General features: G+C 54.8%; 8 protein-coding genes across 8 annotated transcripts; 2 read left to right on the top strand and 6 right to left on the bottom strand.

Moving 5' to 3' along the window:
• Positions 1–1,143: 1,143 nt before the first annotated feature.
• On the bottom strand, positions 1,144–3,228 carry MAM_05014 (general amidase; the record flags this gene model as incomplete). Its single annotated transcript, XM_040823812.1, has 7 exons — positions 1,144–1,280; positions 1,337–1,471; positions 1,528–1,602; positions 1,665–1,866; positions 1,927–1,974; positions 2,038–2,880; positions 2,956–3,228. The coding sequence occupies 7 exons, from the start codon at positions 3,226–3,228 to the stop codon at positions 1,144–1,146; spliced, it is 1,713 nt and encodes a 570-aa protein (XP_040677971.1).
• A 2,723-nt stretch (positions 3,229–5,951) lies between these two features.
• Positions 5,952–7,904, top strand: MAM_05013 (Amino-acid permease inda1; the record flags this gene model as incomplete). Its single annotated transcript, XM_040823811.1, has 4 exons — positions 5,952–6,254; positions 6,333–6,390; positions 6,460–7,580; positions 7,644–7,904. 4 exons carry the CDS (start codon positions 5,952–5,954, stop codon positions 7,902–7,904), a joined length of 1,743 nt encoding a protein of 580 aa, XP_040677970.1.
• Positions 7,905–8,475: 571 nt separating this feature from the next.
• On the bottom strand, positions 8,476–10,115 carry MAM_05012 (Purple acid phosphatase-lik; the record flags this gene model as incomplete). Its single annotated transcript, XM_040823810.1, has 2 exons — positions 8,476–9,917; positions 9,977–10,115. The coding sequence occupies 2 exons, from the start codon at positions 10,113–10,115 to the stop codon at positions 8,476–8,478; spliced, it is 1,581 nt and encodes a 526-aa protein (XP_040677969.1).
• Positions 10,116–10,247: 132 nt separating this feature from the next.
• Positions 10,248–11,394, top strand: MAM_05011 (uncharacterized protein; the record flags this gene model as incomplete). The annotated part of the gene is made up of 3 exons (XM_040823809.1): positions 10,248–10,531; positions 10,612–10,978; positions 11,035–11,394. 3 exons carry the CDS (start codon positions 10,248–10,250, stop codon positions 11,392–11,394), a joined length of 1,011 nt encoding a protein of 336 aa, XP_040677968.1.
• A 1,209-nt stretch (positions 11,395–12,603) lies between these two features.
• MAM_05010 (trypsin precursor) lies at positions 12,604–13,503 on the bottom strand (the record flags this gene model as incomplete). The annotated part of the gene is made up of 1 exon (XM_040823808.1): positions 12,604–13,503. The coding sequence occupies one exon, from the start codon at positions 13,501–13,503 to the stop codon at positions 12,604–12,606; it is 900 nt and encodes a 299-aa protein (XP_040677967.1).
• Positions 13,504–14,841: 1,338 nt separating this feature from the next.
• Positions 14,842–15,678, bottom strand: MAM_05009 (allantoin catabolism protein; the record flags this gene model as incomplete). The annotated part of the gene is made up of 1 exon (XM_040823807.1): positions 14,842–15,678. One exon carries the CDS (start codon positions 15,676–15,678, stop codon positions 14,842–14,844), a length of 837 nt encoding a protein of 278 aa, XP_040677966.1.
• An 815-nt stretch (positions 15,679–16,493) lies between these two features.
• On the bottom strand, positions 16,494–17,250 carry MAM_05008 (NAD(P)-binding domain protein; the record flags this gene model as incomplete). Its single annotated transcript, XM_040823806.1, has 2 exons — positions 16,494–16,630; positions 16,692–17,250. The coding sequence occupies 2 exons, from the start codon at positions 17,248–17,250 to the stop codon at positions 16,494–16,496; spliced, it is 696 nt and encodes a 231-aa protein (XP_040677965.1).
• A 647-nt stretch (positions 17,251–17,897) lies between these two features.
• MAM_05007 (uncharacterized protein) lies at positions 17,898–18,251 on the bottom strand (the record flags this gene model as incomplete). Its single annotated transcript, XM_040823805.1, has 1 exon — positions 17,898–18,251. The coding sequence occupies one exon, from the start codon at positions 18,249–18,251 to the stop codon at positions 17,898–17,900; it is 354 nt and encodes a 117-aa protein (XP_040677964.1).
• Positions 18,252–18,858: the final 607 nt, after the last annotated feature.

Raw genomic sequence — 18,858 nt, 5'->3', positions numbered from 1 at the left:
CTATCGGCTGGAGGGAATGAATCTTGTAGAACAACTAGGGAGACGCAAAAGAGTCAGTTGCCAATATCAAGATCCTAATTCGTGAACTGGTGCTAGGCCAGGGCATCAAGTTGGCGGTTGAGAAAGGCTGGCAAGTTTCAGCGTCGTGGTGCGGTAGCGGCGCGCGCAGACGTGATTTTCATCTTCATCATGGTCCCGAGTCCCGACTCTGGAACTTTGCCATCTGAGAGTGGGGGCTTCTCGGAAGCCTCGAGATGGCAGCGGTTCCTGACTCGCCTTGCACAGCCCGAGACGATCAGCATCAGCCCGTCTTGCAGGGGAAGACGCCACTCTCCTACCAATACGAAGGGCACAATACGGCATGGCTGTCTTTCAACCTGTCATCTCCAGTCCCGCTCGAGTCACGGTTAATGACGGCCTGCAGGACATGGCAAACTTTTCGCACCAAGGACATGATGGTAAGCCCTAGCGGACCTTCTGATAGGGGAACAGCGGGGAGAGTTTCATCAGGGTCTCCGGGGTATCCAAGGGGTATCCAACTCGGCGCCGTTGCCGCGAATCGTCGTGAAAATTAGCATCGGGGCCCAAGGTCCCGTACATCTTCCTGAAGGCACCCGTCTTGTCCCGAACCGTGCCTAGTTGACAGAAGCAATCTCTCGTCTATTTCGCCATTTCCGAGGAGGAATCTGTGGAGCCGGGATCCCCCTCCCTCACCAACAGCCGGCATGATGCAGCAACGTATAAAGGCTTGCGTACATGTGTCGATTGCATTGTGCGTAAGTTTCTGTGCCCGTACACACTGCCTGAGCCAGCTCAATATTTACTAAACTTGCATGTTCAAATTGATGGGACCTTGTCGGAAGTTGCAGTACCCAGATGGAGCTGAGGCTCCAGCCGAGCAATAAAAGTATGACTTCATCCTGATGCGGAGACATGTGAACAAAGCCCGACAGTGCGGTCAATGCCATGATTTTGGCAGGTTGTAGAACCCCAGCGCTCAACGAGGCTTGAGAAGCACCCTCAGAGCTGATGCGTGGACGAAATACAAGATTCGATGTCGATGCATCCTTCGCCCCCTCTTGATTATTGAATGGTGATGTATTTTGAAAGGTTGGGACATTTCACCCGAACCAATCTCGTTCGTCAATCATCTTTCCTGTTCCTTGCCTCTTCAAGGGCAGCGAAAACTATCTTCGCAATGGCCAAAATCTTTTCCTCTTCAAACTTTCGAGCAACGAGCTGGACTCCGACGGGAGCCCCATGATAGATTTCGGGATCGTCTGCAAACAGAGTCAGCATGCTTCGCAGCGCCACCCTAGAGAAGCAAACAACATACAAGCATCCCAGTTGCGCTGGTCTATTTCATTTTTGGGACGATAATCGCTGTCTATGGCGTCAAGGGCTCTATCGGCTTTTGTCACGGGTATAACGACCGCGCTGTAATTTAACAAATTGATAGCCTCGGTATATGCTAAATCATGTTTAGCTTTTGATTTCCAGAATGATCGAGACGACAAGTGAGCCCACCAGTGTGATAATATTTTCCAGGAATTACTGCCGCGTGAGGAGCGACCGGCATGATTACAGCATCTACAATTTGACCTAGTCCGCGCAAGGTCAGGTTCAAATCTCATTGCGTCTCGATTACAGCTCCAAATGCTTACCATCATCACTCGCAGTCTGGTTCCAGTAATCTGAATACTTGGCTTCATAAGCGAGTCCCTCTAGCGTATTGTGCTGGTATTCGAGCAGCCCCATCGGAGGCTTGAGCCTAAATGACTCCTGAAGCTCCGGTATTAGTGGCTCTCCAGAGAGACCAAGGTGACTGTGGATGTCGTGTGCGCCGTCCGCCTTTAGAAACGATAGCTATAATCAGTTTTAGTGGGCATACCCAGCTGTGAGATGTTGAGCGTTTCTTGTTCTTACATGCACCCTCTCGGCTGTTCTTTGAGGAGGGGGACGCCAATCCACGACCTGCATTTAGAGCACGGTCAGTCGCACAGAAGCTGACAGTTAATACGATTGAGAAAAACTCACGAGATGACCCGCTTGTTGGAGTGCAGCTACCACAACGTTCAAACCTCGGGTGACCGGAGGGTGAGGCTGGACAACACCGTCTGTCCGCAGAACGCCAAGTTTCAACGACTGCTTGGAATGGGTAACTGATCCGTTAGGCTCCGCACGAGAGACGTATTCATCGAAAAGAGCCTGACGGAAGGGTATCGGAACAACGGCAGGATCTTTCAGCCATGGTTTTGTAGACAGAATTCCTTTGAGGATGAGCTCCAGACCACCTAGCGAGGTGCTGAGAAAGCCAACAGCAGAGCGGTAGGTATTCTGTCCCGGGTTCGTGTTGGCAGAATTACGGTAGGAAACCCTTTCTGGCGTTGGTTTGATGGAGAATATCCCGTTGAAGGAGGCGGGAATGCGGACCGAGCCCCCAATATCCGTGCCGACGCCCAGCGTGCTGCCTCCCAGAGCCTGCAGCGCCCCCTCGCCACCAGACGATCCGCCGCACGACAAGTTGTGGTTGTGTGGATTGAGAGTCTGGCCGATGATGTTGTTCTTGGTCTCGCCAAATAGAAGAGTTTGCGGCACGCTTGTCTTGCAGTACAACACAGCACCTAGAGACAGCAGCTCGGTGACAATCTGGCTTTCAAGCTTGTGTATTTGGCTTGGGTCGGTGATGCCCAGGTTGCTGTCAATCCATCCCACATAGCCCATTGTTGTATCGACACCTTTGACGTGAAATTGGTCCTTTAGGCTGATAGGGAGGCCATGAAGCGGTCCTAGGACGGTTTTGTGCTGAGCAAAGTATGCGTCCAGATGCTTTGCGCGCTCAATGGCCTCGTCAAAAAATATCTCGTGGAGACAGTTGTTCTACTCGGCCCGCTTCTGTCAGCTTTCTGTTTGCCGTGCATGAGGGATGGAGGAAAAAGTTGCCAGGCGACTAACAATCTGGTGTGCGACAGCAGCGGTATTGCAAAAGGCCGTCGTGACCTCGACGGCGGTCAGATGTCCCCGCCGCAGGGACTCGACCAGCTGGAGGCTATCCTTGGCTGTGATGGTATTAACACTATCTGTTAGAAATCCGCGAATGAAGGGTCCCGTGAGATTTCGCTCATCCTTGGCCCTTTGAAGATCGGCTGTGCTTAGCCTCCATGCAGGCGGGATCTTGGCAATTGTGCTTGCTCGCTTGGCAGCAGCTTTAGCTTCCCACGATGTCATTTTGACTTTGATGAAACCTAGATGCGATGACTTGGTCGTACTGCGCTTCATCGGGGGCACTCGTGCTATAAATACACACGCAGTGACTGAGAGGAGGCGGTGACATCGAACTGCAACAATTGACCTATCCGCACGTGACTACTCGCGTATTGCAGCACAATACTACCTACCACTCTTCCGGTAACAAACTGTGCCCCTCTCGTCAAGATTCCCAATGCTCGTTTGAGGGTCCCATGGAGGGCAGAGGGCAGCTGGCATTCCTGGACTTCAGCGACTCGTCGTTCAGCCGTTCGCTCTGTACCTGGTGGTTAGTTTACAGCGCAACGCTGCGTCGAACTTGATGAGAAGGTATAGCTTCAAAAGTTGTCAATTCCTTGACCCTTGGGGAATACTCTAGGTATAGGTATAAACACCCTTTCAGCCGTATGTTTTCCACAGCTACTACCCACTCGTGACTAGTCGCTTATTCCAACATTCAAATCTTAGCCAAGACGTGTTGGGCCCAATCTGCCACGTCTGCGCGGGAGTGTTCGCGTTTCGGGACCACGCAGGCCCCAAGGAACGGCTTTCTGTCGTATCTCAAGCCTTGTGATTGGGGATTCGTCAAAATACAATAAGAAAAACTGCATGACGCTTTCTATATGACAGGTTGCGTCAATCACTCACCCACTAACTACCACGTCACGCTCACCCACTCCACACTCACTCACTTCACACTCACACTCACACTCACCCACTTCCCACTCACACTCACCCACTTCACACTCACTCACACTCACCCACTTCACACTCACTCACACTCACCTTGCGGTCCAGTCAAATTCAACACAGAGGCTGCGAATAATCTTCAATACGACAAGAGCTAGAAAATTACGCTTACAACCTGAATATCAGGATATTTTGATGTACTTCCGAGACTATTTTGCTTAGTAACTTGGGAAACTACAACCGGATGAGGCGTTTCGATACACATGTTTGCCTCTGTTTATCGCGAGGGGAAATGTGTTGACGGGCCTTGCTGGAAACCTATGAGGGACGCTGGACTGCTGAGTGGGCGTGGGGTGAAGGAGTGGCTGTTGCGGGGAAGGTGGGGGCAAAACGGGCGGGAACTGTGGGCCATATCAAAGTCCTGGCCCGTATCCGTACTCCAGAAAAATCTACACGCTTGGTGGAGACCGGATTAAGCGAACAGTGAACCCCACTTGCATGAGCTTGAAGGACAGCTTGTTGTTGAGTTGATGGGAGACAAAGATGGAGTAGTTACATGGTTTTGAAACATAAAAACGTGGGCATGTCGCAGTAAGCATATTCTCAAGGTAGCTCGCAACAGCCGTCTCGGAAAAAAGCTCCGACGACGTGCAGCATGATGAAATTCAAGTGGCGACTTGTCAGGCCCTGGGGGGCGAAAGTTAATGGCGAAAGGTGGCCGTTCAGGACGCAAACCAAGGACTGATCGGGGCAAACTTGCCGGTTGCCTGGCCCTGGTCTACTTGCGAGGAAGCATGGGGGACACGGTCGAGACCAGACGCTTCTGGAAGAGTTGAGAGAAGACAAGTAGGCAGGCTTGGCGCCACGGTTGCTAGCTGTTTGGAGGCAGCGTGAGGGCGGTCCCTGGTGACCATGTTTGGACGTGAAGAAGTCATGACCATGTCCATGGAGTCGTAGTCGGTCGAGTGTCGTCTCGGGACCAAGGGCGTTTTGACTTGCCATGACTACGAGATGGCGCCTGAGGCTGAATTCATAGCCAGCCTCCACGTCCCAGACAGACCTCCCGAGCTGACGCCGTAGTAAAACATCTCGGAAAACAAGAACGCAGGAACCTTTGGACCAGGCTGCAAACGTCAAGTAAGTAGGAACAGACAGAAGGCGCGCCCCCGCAAATTGCCACCCCAATCCAAGGCAAACGGCGGAACAGAGTTGCCGGCCTGAACGGCTGAACGGCCTGAACACGCCACGGTCTGTGGTCAAGTCATTCCTGTCCTGTCCTGTCCTGTCACACCTGCACGCGCGCCACCTTTTCGAGGCCGCCGAAAAAGTCCCTCTAAAACGCGGCAGATGACATGACATTCAGGCTTTCACCGTGCACACTCCCCATCTTCTCCTGGATAGGCATTGCAGGCTTTCGCGCCGGCTGACACTTGCCGATGACAAAGCGGTTTGAGTCGGACTCCCGACCATGTACCTTGGTATGATACTTTTGGGCACTTTGCTAATCGTATCATCGCGGCGTCTTAGTTGCAGACAAGTCTTCCGCGGAGACTAATCCAGTCGCGACTCACGATCCATCAGTCGCCATCGTCATTCGTGACGGGAGTAAGCGCACGGCGCGCCCAGACCGTTGCGATACGGGGCATCGTCTACTCCGCAGAAAGAACGCCTTGTGTTGCCACGGGCTGGAGCCCGACGCCTGGCGTGAGCTACCCCTGCAGCAACAAATCGACAGCTGTGCCCACCACCTTCGGTTCCCCGACCAGAAGCAGCAAATGACCAACGTTGCGCGAGAGCAGGGCTAGCAATTTCTGGAACTTCTGCGTTGGAAGGAAGGAAAGTTGCCAATCATGCAATGGACCGCAAGCCACCGTTGGTGTGCCCCGAAGGTTTTACAAGAAAAGCTTCAAATGAGCCGGGACTCCCTCCCCTTCCCCGGAAAATCCTGCCTCTGACAAGCAGCACGCTTCCTCCTGCACTTGGCTCGACTACAGCTATCGAGAGCGAGGCAAAACATGTCGGACACACACAAGGAAGCCGACGTTGCGCCCTTCTCCGACGCGGAGAAGGGTCACACCCAGGCTCCCATCGAGGGCACCACCCAAATCACGTCCAAGGAGTCAATCATCTGTCAACCGCACCCTGATTGCATGACCCGGAATGGCCTCAATATCGAATCTTTCAAGAAGCAGCACTATGGCCGGGGCATTGTTGAGCTGGAGCGCCCCATCAAGGCTCGCCATCTCAACATGATTGCCATTGGCGGTTCTATCGGCGCTGGCTTCTTCGTCGGCTCTGGCGGTGCCCTGGCGAATGGTGTACGTGTATCCCTATCCCATGTCGGGGTGTCTCTGGTGGAAACGCTGCACCAGCTGACGTGCAATTCAAACGACCAGGGACCGGGTTCGCTCTTTGTGGACTTTTTGATCATCGGCATCATGATGTTCAATGTCGGTACGTTTTGTGACAAAATACACCATTTCCGTGACGAGCTTCAGGGCCTCCGATGCTAAGCGATTCTAGTCCATGCCCTGGGAGAACTGGCCATCATGTACCCCGTGTCCGGCAGTTTCTATACCTATTCCGCCCGTTTCATCGACCCGTCTTGGGGTTTCGCCATGGGCTGGAACTACGTTCTGCAGTGGGCCTCGGTATTACCGCTTGAGCTGACAGTGTGTGGTATTTCAATTCAATATTGGAATCCTGACATATCTGTTGGCGTGTGGATTGCAGTGTTCTTTGTTGTCATTATCATCGTCAACGTATTCGGCGCCATCGGCTATGCTGAAGAAGAGTTCTGGGCATCTCTATTTAAGCTATGTGCCATTGTCATCTTTATGATTATTGCGCTTGTCTTGGTCTGCGGTGGCGGTCCCTCTGGCGGTCGATACGACTCGTATTGGGGAGCGCGCTACTGGTATAACCCAGGTGCCTTTAAAAACGGCTTTAAGGGCTTTTGCTCGGTTTTCGTTACGGCAGCCTTCTCGTTTTCCGGCACCGAATTAGTTGGCCTGGCCGCGGCAGAGTCCAGCAACCCCGTTAAAACCATGCCTGGCGCCATTAAGCAGGTGTTCTGGCGAATTACCCTCTTCTACATCCTGGGTCTCTTCTTCGTCGGGCTCCTAATCGAGGATACAGATACAGCCTTGCTCAACGCCGGAGCTTATAATGACCCCAAGGCATCACCGTTTGTCCTTGTGGGTAAATACGCAGGCCTCAAGGGGTTTGATTCTTTTATGAATCTTGTTATTCTTATTTCCGTGCTGTCTATTAGTGTGTCAGCTGTTTATGGAGGCTCACGAACGCTCACCGCCCTCGCACAGCAAAAGTACGCCCCCAAAATCTTCACATACATCGACAAGTCTGGCCGACCGCTGTTCTCGGTCATTGCCATCATTCTCTTTGGCCTCATTGCCTTTGTCAGTCTCAGTGCTACCGGCCCGGTCGTCTTTACCTGGCTACTCTCCATTTCAGGTCTCGCCACCCTCTTCACCTGGGGCTCTGTCTGTGTAGCTCACATTCGGTTCCGCAAGGCCTGGGCGTACCATGGACACACGGTTGATGAAATCCCCTTCAAAGCCGCAGGAGGCGTTTACGGTTCTTGGCTAGGTTTATTCCTCTGCGTTGTCGTTCTGATGGCACAGGTGAGCTTGTCCCCGGACCCCTGTCTTTTCGTCGACGCTGTGCCACTGACATGTAAATTCCAGTTCTACTCTGCGATCACGGCACCGCCCGGGGAGCCCGGTATGGCGACGGCCAAGAGCTTCTTCCAGCAGTACCTCGCCGCTCCTGTGATTCTTTTCTTCTGGGCCGTTGGCTATCTCTGGAAGCGCGAGGGCTGGTTGCGAACCTCACAGATCGACGTCGACACTGGACGTCGTGAACTGGACTGGGACGCCATCAATGCCCACCGAGCCAAGGTGGCTGCCTGGCCGGCATGGAGACGCCTGTTCCACAAGATGTTTTAGGTGCCACGCCCATGTTTCGAGGTCGACTGCGCGGTGGAATGTAAGTGCGTTCATCTCAGAAATTCAGTAGACCTGCACATATGTCTATAGCATACGTTTTCCTTCTGTTGCAAAGAGCAGTCATCTCCAGACGGGATCGTCACGGCCATGGTGCGTAGCTCAAAACAAAGTTGCCCCGTGAAACAAATTGACGCTGTCTCGGCCGAAACTTGCTGCTCCCCGGTGAAACGGTGTACATCTATTGGCCGATCCGAAGAACTGGTGGCACACCTGGCATGGAGATGATCTACCGTATCAATCAATGGCGGATGCCAAGGAAATGGGCATTGGCAGTCTCCATCCCGCCGGGCCTTGGCGTCGGCGTCGCCAGGATCGCCCAGCTTGGCAGACTTGGCAGGTTTCGCGGGTTGGAACGAGCGAGTAACCGTAGACACGGGTAAATAGCGTTGTGGATCATGGATACGGGGGTTGAGCGTGTATTTATAGTGAGTATCCCCCAGTCACAAGCTGGGGGTAAGGAATCGATCGATCCATCGTCGAGGCAGAGCGCTGCGCCAGAATTGGTTCCGCGTCACAGAATCACAATTCCAAGCGCGGCCAATGCAACAATCTCCAGCCGTGCCATGGCCCTGCTGCCCACCGACCCCGACCGAGGCATGCCGTCCAACACAGTAAATTGCTCCGCGTGCTCCTTGTACAAGACGCTCGTGTCGAGGACTTCCCCGGTCCTGGACCGAATAAAGTCGACCTGCAGATGACGCCTGTCTTTGAACGACACCTTTGCGAAACTAAAGTCGTCGGCGTACGCAAATGCATTGTACGAGACGTTCTTGCCTATTGGGCGTAGGCCTTCGATGTTTCCCGCGCCACCCGCTACGATGTACATGGGCGCCTTTGGATCTCTCATGCCATTCGGGTCGGGGGTGCCGTTGTGGATGGGCACAAGGCGCTGCGAGTTATGCACGTGGCCGAACACGGCGAGGTCGACGCCGTACCTGTAGAGCAGTGGCTCGAAGGCCTTCTGGCAGGGCCTGCAGGCTTCGCCTCCGCCTGTCTTGTACCAGGGCCGGTGTCCTGCGACGACTAACCAGGGCGTGACTGTGCGGTCGACCGACGCGAGGTCCGCCTCGATAAAGTCGGTCTGCTGACTTGGCGAGCCAAACGGGCCGCCGTCGTCGCCGGTCGAACCGCCAATGCCGTCGGGGGCCTTGGGGAAGTCTGTCTCGGTGTCAATCATGACGATGTGGGCCATGCCGTATTCAAACGAGTACCAGAACGGCGGCCGCGCAAGCTTCTGCGCTGCCAGGGACCTTGCCATCGCCGTGGCGTTGGACGAAGAGGACGGGAAAGCTGTGGGTAGAGTCGCGCCGAACCGGTGCATGAAGTCGGTGAAGTTGGTCTGGCCGGAGGGACAGTCGTCTCTGACGTGGTGGGTTATGTCGCAGGTTGCTTCGTGGTTGCCGGGACTAGCCATGTACGCCTTGCGTCCGGCAATTGGAGCCAGCTGCTGGTAAAACTGCTCCAGAATGGACTGGTAGGCCGCCTCGCCGTGATGGCGATTTTGGTGCTTGTCGTACCAGTTGTCGGCGTAGGCAAAGTCACCGGGGTGTATGATGAGCTCATAGTCGTCAGTGGTGTCGGCGAGTCTGCCAATGGTGGAGTGGTTGAGCGCCGGTTCGATCTTGGGAATGGCGTCTCTCTTGCTGGTGGTGAAGCCGTCGGTTCCATAGACACCCAGGTCAATCACGACGTCCATGGCGAAGGGGGTCGCGTCGCCAGATTCCCTAGGGCTCACAAAGTGATGGATGCTGGAGTTGGTGGACACAATCTTGTAATAATAAGTGGCGGCAGGCGTCAGCCCATCCATGACAACAGTGTTGAACCACGTGCGGCATGTTGAATACGTCTCGGAAGCGTTTGAGCAAGCTTTCTGGATGAGAGCGTCGCTTGCCAGGCCGTACTGAACGCAGGGCCTGCTCAGGTGCTGATAAGTGTTCCAACCGACGGATATTTCTGCATGAAATCGGTAAGAGACGACGTATACACTGTTATGAAAACGCCCATTTACATACTATTTGGACCGAAGATGGCGATGCGTTGCTGGACGGGGGTTGTCAAGTCGAGCGGTTGGGGAGGATATATATCAGAGGCTGCCACGCAAAAGCTCGCCAACACGAGAACGACGTTGATCACGCCGGGTAGCAAAAGCATTTTTCGAGATGGCTCCGGGAAGCCCGGCGCTGCTGGTTGCTATGGACGAAGAAGCCAAGGAGCTCGTCAGCTCGGCGAAATCGACCGACCGCTGGGCGTTGGGTGGCGGAGTCTGCGCATGTGGTTGAAAGGATGGATGCCAGACTCCAATGGATGAGCTGTCGACTCCCAACTCCTCCATTGCAGCTTCAGCGTTTGACTGACAAGAAGCAAAAGAGTACAGTAAGTCCTGCCATCGAGGGACTCATCCCTGGCGCGCACTCGGTCCTGGACTGGTCACAATCCCGAAGCCAGCTCGAGGCCTGGAGGGCAGGCCAGCATCGGAAGCTCCATTACCCCAGCAACTCGGTGGCCGTCCACATGACGCTCGGCTTCGGCGAGACGTTCGTCTACCTCAATCTCCTGTACTACGTGAGGTAAGAATCCCCTTCCCACAGCGGTAGCGGTCGACGGGGCTCCCAACTTGCCGCCGCCGCCCCTGCTTACGCCTTGTCAGCACCCTCATGCTTCACCGCGAGTACTTCCCCTTCCTGCCGACCCCGGAGTCGGAGCCACGGGGTCCAGTCGACCAGCCCATGCTGGGGGCGCCCGCCCCCGAGGGCTGGTGGGACGACAGCTCCCGACTCCTCTTCGGCGCGGCAGAGCACATCGCCGCCATTCTACACGAGGCCTCCGAGTGTGGCGTGCATCTCATGACGCCCTTTGCCGGGTTCTGCGCATTCTCAGCCGGCTACCTCAACCTCTACGTGGCGAAATACCCCCGAATGAACCTGGGCCGCAGCCCGCGAGCAAGCGACTGTCTCAAAATGTGTCTCGACTACCTGGAAAAGTTTCGACTTGTCTGGAAAATCGCCGACGGATGGGTAAGCCGCCCGCAAGCATGACACGACCGTGGCCACCGTTGCGCTAACATTGAGAGGGCGGCACGCGCAAGATCAAAACGATACACCATGCATCCGTGCTCTACGAGCGAGCAACCGAGGACCGGACACGATACCAGGGGCGCACACGAGCAGACTTTGATACTCTACACCAGTCTGTCCACGAGTTCCGTGTCGTGGATAGATCCGACGCGCATACTCGGGAGATTCGGGGCGCGGAGCGGCCCTCGGCGCAGGCGACTTGGCCGGTTCAAGGGCACGAGCACGAGCACGAGCACGAGCACGAGCTCGACACTAATACCTTGTTGAACCAGCTTTTCGCGGAAGTCAGCAATAACCTCGACGAGCAGGGGGCCTGGTCTCAATGGTGGCCGGCGATTGATCAGGTGGATCTTTAATGAGCTGCGTAATTACATCCGGGGTTTTTTTTTTCGTTGAAGCTTCCAATGAATGAGTGACGACCTTTGATTTTTTTGATTTTTTTTTTAAAAAGGGCTGTAATATCTGGTTTTCTATACATGTCCTATTTTTATTTCCCGGTCTAGAAAAACAGTCAACAGATAATGCACCTCTTCATATGGCTCCCCTCCCGTCACCGCCAACAAATGCATACCTGTCGCGTCAACCATTCGCCGTTTCTCCTTCCAATCACGCCTTTGCAAAGACCTTTCTCGAGTTCATCAGGCGAACAGCAAGCATAAAGAGCATGCCGACAAAAGGCGCCACAACCACGCCAAGAGGACGTTTTTTGAAGCAGCTAAAAAGGCACGTAAATGGCGTCTGGATTCTGTACTAGATCTACTAGAAATTTGGGACGAGAAGGGTGTACATTATAGGCGAAGAGGTTAATAGCGTTATTAGGTTGAAAATTGGCCCGCCTTGGTGTCCGGCCCGCCTTGCTGTCGAGCACCACCTTTGGTGGTGAGGGCTTTTGCTAGCCGAACCACATAAAGTGGGGCGGGCACGATTAGTAACTTGGGTGGATCTGGATTAGAGTGGCGGGGGTTAGGGTGAGGGTTACGGTTAGGGTTATACGGGCCAACCACGTGGGTCTCGGCACTTTGACTGACAACTCGGCGCTCTGTCCGGTCAGGCTGCGCAGTGCGCGAACACCAAGGACTCAAAAACCCTACACCGTGACACAGGTCCCCAGGGTCGACAATTTCTCCCCGGGGAGGGGCTTGACATTTTGGAGGCGTGAGTCCACCGGGTGAAAGTGCATAGAATGATTTCTTACATGCTATGAGCCTGGTGGGATTCGGTGCACAAAAGCTTTATGGGTCAGTCTGTATGGCACTTCCAGCCGACCAAGCTGGATGTTGAAAGGAGCCTCCAGCTTCATGAGTCTCATCCCAGAGGCAAGGTCCCCTTCCCGACCGCTCGTCGACACAGCAGGAGACCGAGCAGAGCAGCGGGAGCGATAATGCAGGACTGAACCCAGCGGGTTGAAGGCGGGAAATGCCAATAATGGCAGTCGCTACTGACGAAGGAGTCTCATGATGGAACATTTTGGAACCACGGCGGAAAATGTACACCTCCTGAATTTGAAAGAACTACTTTGACTGTGAAAGCCGAGCCTGCCCGCGTCGTAGCCGATGGACCTGCAATCATTCGCAAAGCCTGCCGCCATCTGTCCGCAATACACTCTGCATCCACGGCGTAAGCTGAGTAGTATCAGTGACAATCTCTGGGGCCTGTCGACAGCTCCGGCCGTACGACGATATCCCAAGTACAGAGTATCTCCTAGAGCCCGGGTTCTGCCACAGCAACACGGGCCCCTCGAAGGCGTCTTGGCACTCGGCCGGTTCCGTTCCGTATGCACAGAACTGCGGTCCGCCAGATGGGCGAGCACTGCAGGATGCCAGGTCATGAGTCTCAAAGGTTGCTTGCAAAAGCGGCGAAACGGCTTGTCCTCCATCCCACGTCGAGTCCCACGCCACCGCAACGGCTTTCTGGTTGTCTATATGCTCGAGATGATCAAGCACACATACGGCACCTGTCGAATGTCCATCAAAGGTCAGGGAATCTTGTAATTGAAGCAGGGAAATGTCGTAGACAAGTCGTTCCGGGTCCCACTGAGGGTGGTTATGGATGACCATGACCGTCTCAAGCTTAGCTCCTGTCGCATTGAACCTGTTTGATCCGGCGTAAACACCGACATCATCTGCTCGCACGCCGTTGACGCAGTGCGCAGCAATGAGTACGTGATGCTCATCAATAATGGCGCCAGCGCATGGTGTTCCCCGAGGCTCGGATTTGTACACAACCGCGGCTATGAATGGATATTCCTGCGGCCCCGTCTGCTTCCCGTTCCCAGCAGCAGCAGCAGATTGCGAATGTTCATCTGTACTGCCTTGTTGTCGGTCTTGGGAGATGGCCTCTGCATGCGTGTCAGCCTGCTCCGGCAGAACGGAAGCGCCATCATGCTGGTTTGCATATCCGCAGATACACTGGCGACTCCAAGCTTTGAGCGGAGCCAGTAGCAAGAGTACGTTGTTGTATTTCATCTTGTATTGGTAAAGGACGACGTTGGAACGAATAGACTTTGAGTCTTGCAAGGAGGATCGTGCCAACACTGGCCGTCGGTGCCCTGTCTCAGTATTTAAATCTTCGTGGCATGCAGTAGGACAGTACTACATCCGTCTTGAGTCTTGACCGACACCATTCATACTTGCCCCGGCGTCAAGAGACCAAGCCCGGTATCCGCTCCGCCGGGAGAGTCAATTGACAAAAATTGTCATTTGACGAGCAACCGAGGCATTTGCGATTGCGACACCACGATGCACTCACTGTCCAATGGGAGGTCCGACAAGGCGAGCTACTTGGACCAAGAACTAGCCATCATCCTACTGCAGCAAACTCGGTCTGAGCAACCACATGAATGCGACGGGCCATGGTTTATAAAGACCAGAGTCGGAAGGAATGTCACCGCAGCCACCAACTTTTCGGAGCGCAGTGCAACACACTGTTGTCCAGCGTCATCTCGATCACAGAGATGGTGAATGCCCGTGTGCAGAATGAGTCGCGGCTCCCATTGCATCATTTGACGCTTCACGGTAATCCGAGGAAATGGGAAATGTTCAAGCTGGCGGCGTAACTAGAAAACCTGCGTCTTGAAGAGGATATAGATGATCTTGTCAATGGGCATAAGTCCCTGGCTGGCCGACTGGGCAGAAGGTGTCTTGGCGTGTGTCGAGCACTGGACTTGTTAAAATGCATCGAAAGCCAAGAAGTGTTTGGGAGCAATTATGCTCACTTAGAAAAGGTTATTTTGCACAAATTTGGTCCTGTCTGTTGCCGCCAGTCGACCATGAAACCTGAGCAGAGACACAAGAGGGGAACCGCAAAAGGCCTGCGCGGCTTGTGGAATAAAAGCCAGTCTAAATTTGCAAAACTCAATGTTGTCCAAGCGCGTCGACAGCTGTCCTATCCTCTCCAGCCAAATTTACCGGAAGCTCTCACGCATGGTGACTTCCTGGTGGTGGTATTCTATCTAGGTGACGAGAATAAGTTGGAGATTGTAGGCATCGTCGACTGATCCCGGGTGGCGCTTACGCCTTTCGGCAAGGGTTCAGACGTCCTCCGGGGCTCACTTTAGTTGAGTTCGCCTCTGAGGTGGAAGGGATGGCGTGTCGACCCCGAACATGTCGATGACTCTGAACATATCTACTCTCGTCTCCCAAATTGAAGGAACAGACGGAGTCGCATGAGACGAATGAGCGTTTGGACCACGCAGGTGGTTCCGGGATTTATCAATTCTCTAGGCGACAATGAGGGCTTATGAATATGCCAAAGACCAGAGGTGCTACATGGTGACTTGTAGACCAGGCCTGACACGGCTTTGCCTATCGCGATAGTTTCATGTGACGGTTCACATCCTTGTAGAGCAGGTAGCGGAATTTGCCAGGGCCGCCAGCGTAGCAGGCCTGCGGGCAGAAGGCACGCAGCCACATGAAGTCGCCCGCTTCGACCTCGACCCAGTCCTGGTTCAGGCGGTAGACAGCTTTGCCCTCCAGAACATAGAGTCCGTGTTCCATAACGTGGGTTTCCGCGAACGGGATGACACCGCCCGGCTCAAACGTGACAACGTTGACGTGCATGTCATGACGGAGATCGCAGGGGTCGACGAAGCGCGTTGTTGCCCACGCACCGTTTGTGCCCGGCATGGCCGAGGGCGTCATGTCGGCTTCGTGGAGGAACAGAGGCTCGGGCGCATCCAGCCCGTCCACATACTCGTAGGCTTTGCGTATCCAGTGGAACCGGGCCGTCGCCGCGGCCGCGTTGCGCAGAGTCCAGAGGCTCTTCGGTGGCAGATAGGCGTAGCCGCCCTCAGCAAGCACATGTGTCTCCTTTGCCATTGTGATGGTCACGCTTCCCTCTACCACGAACAGCACGCCTTCTGCCCCTTGGTCCAGTTCGGGGCGGTCACTGCCGCCGCCCGGCTGTACTTCCATGATGTACTGCGAAAAGGTTTCCGCGAAGCCTGACAACGGACGGGCAATCACCCACAGTCTCGTCTTGTCCCAGAAGGGCAGGAGGCTCGTCACGATGTCACTGAATGTGCCCTTTGGAATTACGGCGTATGCCTCGGTGAACATGGCGCGGTCGGTGAGAAGCTGCGTCTGCGGCGGCAGTCCGCCTGCTGGTGCGAAGTAAGTCCTGGCATTCTTGTTGTTGGCCATGGCGAGGAATTGTGTAGGGCGAGGGGATTCAGCCTTGGAGGAACCAGCAGGTCGGGATGAGTTGATTTTGAATGGGGCCTCGTGCTCTCAAGTAGAGAATCGAGATGGGGACAGCAGAGTTGAGAAGGCAGTCATTGCACACGACGAGTTCTCGCATATGGAGGTCAAGGACATGTGCGGCGTTGCCCGAAGCTTGAACCATCACGTTCGGGTCGCACCGACCGACTGAGGAAGGGACGTGAAGCAGGTACCTGGGTACTTGAGCACTAGGTCGCACCTACCCTAGCTTGGGCGGAAACTTCCGCATTAGATACTACTTAAGTAAACTACTTAGCTTTTAAGTACTTAAGTAGGCGTGCCTTGTACTTGCCGATAACGTCATCTGGTTGTTCATGGTTTCAATACCGAGTCGAGTGGTTGAGTCCGTGATGGACATATTCAAAGGGGGGGAATTTCCCATGTTGCCAGTTGCTCATAAGGTTGGTCACGGTGACAACTGCATGAGAGCTCATTGGGTATCTAGTACCTATAGCCCTGTCGATGCCACAGAAGCTTGCATGTGTTTTTCATACAGGCAAACCCCACAATGGCGTGTACCGGCCACTTAGGTACTCAAGTACAGGAACTTGGGTGCCAAGGTGCCTGTTCGGATTGGGGCACCAAGATTCGCAACTCGACGGGTTCAAAGGCATACAGAAGAATCGGCGCAACACCTCACGTGGCCGCTCGCGCGACCATCAGATTCCTACTGAGGTAGACAAGTAATTATCCCAACCGCATCCTCACCCATCCGGGCTCTCTTCCATTTCAACACACTATTGCTTCCACTCGTCCCTGCCCAGCTTCACAATGTCGGCCTGTTCGAGAACCCAAAACTTGGACGGCGCCTTTCCATCGTTTGCCGCTGCTGCGGCCGCAACCGCCGCCCTCCCGATGACGGTCTGATCTTGACCTGCAAAAGCGTCTCTGTCAGCACTGAGCCTTGTCGGGTCGCAGAGGCACTATTGACATACCGACACGGTCCTGCGCCCACTGTCCCAGCTTGTTCAGGTTGCCGACCAGACTCTCGAGTAGCGGCGCCTTGGGCTGTTCCCTGCCGAGGATCAGCCCGGGCCTGAGAATCACGGCGTATTCGAAACCAAGCTCCTTGATGGCGTCTTCCACGCCAATCTTCATCTTGGAGTAGGGCACGAAACTCGACGCGAAGCCCCTGGTGCCGCCGCTCGAGATGAACACAAACGTCTTCACGCCCGCCTCCTTTGCCGCTCTGGCAATCTCAATGCACAGGTCGTGGTCAATCTTCCACTGCTTGTCGATGCCGCCCGCCGCGGCTCTTGTGGTGCCGACGGCGTTGAAGACGACTGTCGGCTTGGGCGTCATGGAGGCAATCACGCCGCCCCATTTCGAGCTGTCGGTCTCTTCGAGGGCTTGGAGCTTGGGCGACTGCGCGCTCGGAGCCCGTCTCGAGATGGTCCTGACGGGTGTGAAGGTGTCTGTGGCCAGGAGAGTGGCGAGGATCTGAGAGCCCACGGCCCCGGTGGAGCCGAATACCGCCGCCGCCTTGGTTGTCATGATGGAATTCTTTCGGGTCTTGTGCTGGTGTTGCGTAGCCGGTGGTAGCTGACGGTCGAATGGTGACGGGGAAAGGTTGGAGGACCGGCATGGACTAGATGAAGTTTTGAAACGTCGATGGCGAGGGGCGTCCTCTGTTCTCTGTTCCAGCTCCCCCAGCTGCTCCGTCGACTTTTGCGATCCCCCGGCGCCGCTCTACCGCTCCGCTCCGCTCGCGCTCCACTTGACGAGTGAACGTTTACCACTGGGCCCAGGTTAGATGGTGGCGGTCGTTAGTTTCGCTTCCCCGTGGGGCGAAGTGAACCTACGTCGGGAGGTGTTGGACTCGTCGAGATTTGCTCATGCCGGGCATCTCATCACCATGCTTCTCGCATGGCCTTTTCTACCCATGGTTTCCTGTGGCCTGGCTACGCAGCAGCGTTTCAATGAGACGCATTTAGACAGGTCTGAGTGGGTATGAAGAACACAGCCAATTCTATTCATCGACGACGAAAAGAAAGCTAACAAGCCTTATCTATACAGTGGTAGTATTTTCTCTTTGACATAAAAAGAAAAGAAGTAAATACAAAGGAACCATGTCCCTTCGAAATCCCAAATACCAGCCAAGCAGAACAGGGCAAGTTGCCCCAAGACAATACTCGGTCCATCTACTGAGAGCACCGCTGGCTGCCCTTGTCGGGATCAGCGCGGTGGTAGAGAGCATTAGGGCAGCAGACCTTGCCGACAGGGCAGAAGAAGGAATCGCCGCACTTGGGGCCAAAGGTAGGAGTGGACGGCGATGCAGCGGTCGTGGTCGAAGGCTCGTCGCGCCGTTGCGGCTGCTGGATGGGAGGGCACTCGGCGAAGCAGCCGAGCTCAGCGACGCCGTTGACAATGACTTCGCAGCACTTGGCCCTGTCGGCTGGGCAGACTTGGTCGCTGCACTTTTCGGGGTATGCCTGAGGAAGGGCGCCGACGGCAACGCTGAGAGCAAAGGCGACGATGGCTGCGTTGAGAATCATGTTGAAAAGTGTGGTGGTGTAAGGGGGCGGTTGTCAAGGTTGCGTGTGTGGATATCAAGGCGCAAAGAGGTGAGTGAGAACCAAGGACGGTTCCTTGTATTGCCCAACTGGTCTTGACAAGAAGAAGGAGGAGGAGGAGGAGGAGGAGAGGAGGAGAATCTATAGTTGTTGCTGTTGTTGTTGATGATGATGATGATGAGCTGACTTTCATTTGTAGTTGGGAACCACCATATCCAAGTCATCAAGGCCAGCGCAACCACGATAGTTGCAGCTTTGCGGCATCACAACCCGGCGTCGGCCGTACATGGCCCGAGTCAAAAGGACCGAACATGGCACGCCTCGGCGAACACGGCATGGGCAAATCCGCCAGGGCAGCCCGGTCTAGCTACCATCGCAAGAAGCTACGTGCTACTCGGCACCGGGGAGCCTGGGACCATACGGATACAGGGCTGTTCCATCCCATCATTGCCGGCTCTCGATGGCTCCAATACCGACGGCACGAAAAATTGGCCCGTCAGCCTTGCGGTGAGATATATTGGCTACAGAGCGCTGCTTTGTGGCATCAAGGTCAGACAAACATCTCTAGGGCTGTGGCATGAAGCCATCG

This window comes from Metarhizium album (assembly GCF_000804445.1).
Source record: "Metarhizium album ARSEF 1941 chromosome Unknown scaffold_12, whole genome shotgun sequence".
Taxonomy (NCBI): domain Eukaryota; kingdom Fungi; phylum Ascomycota; class Sordariomycetes; order Hypocreales; family Clavicipitaceae; genus Metarhizium; species Metarhizium album.
This window is presented reverse-complemented; position numbering and strand designations above follow the sequence as displayed.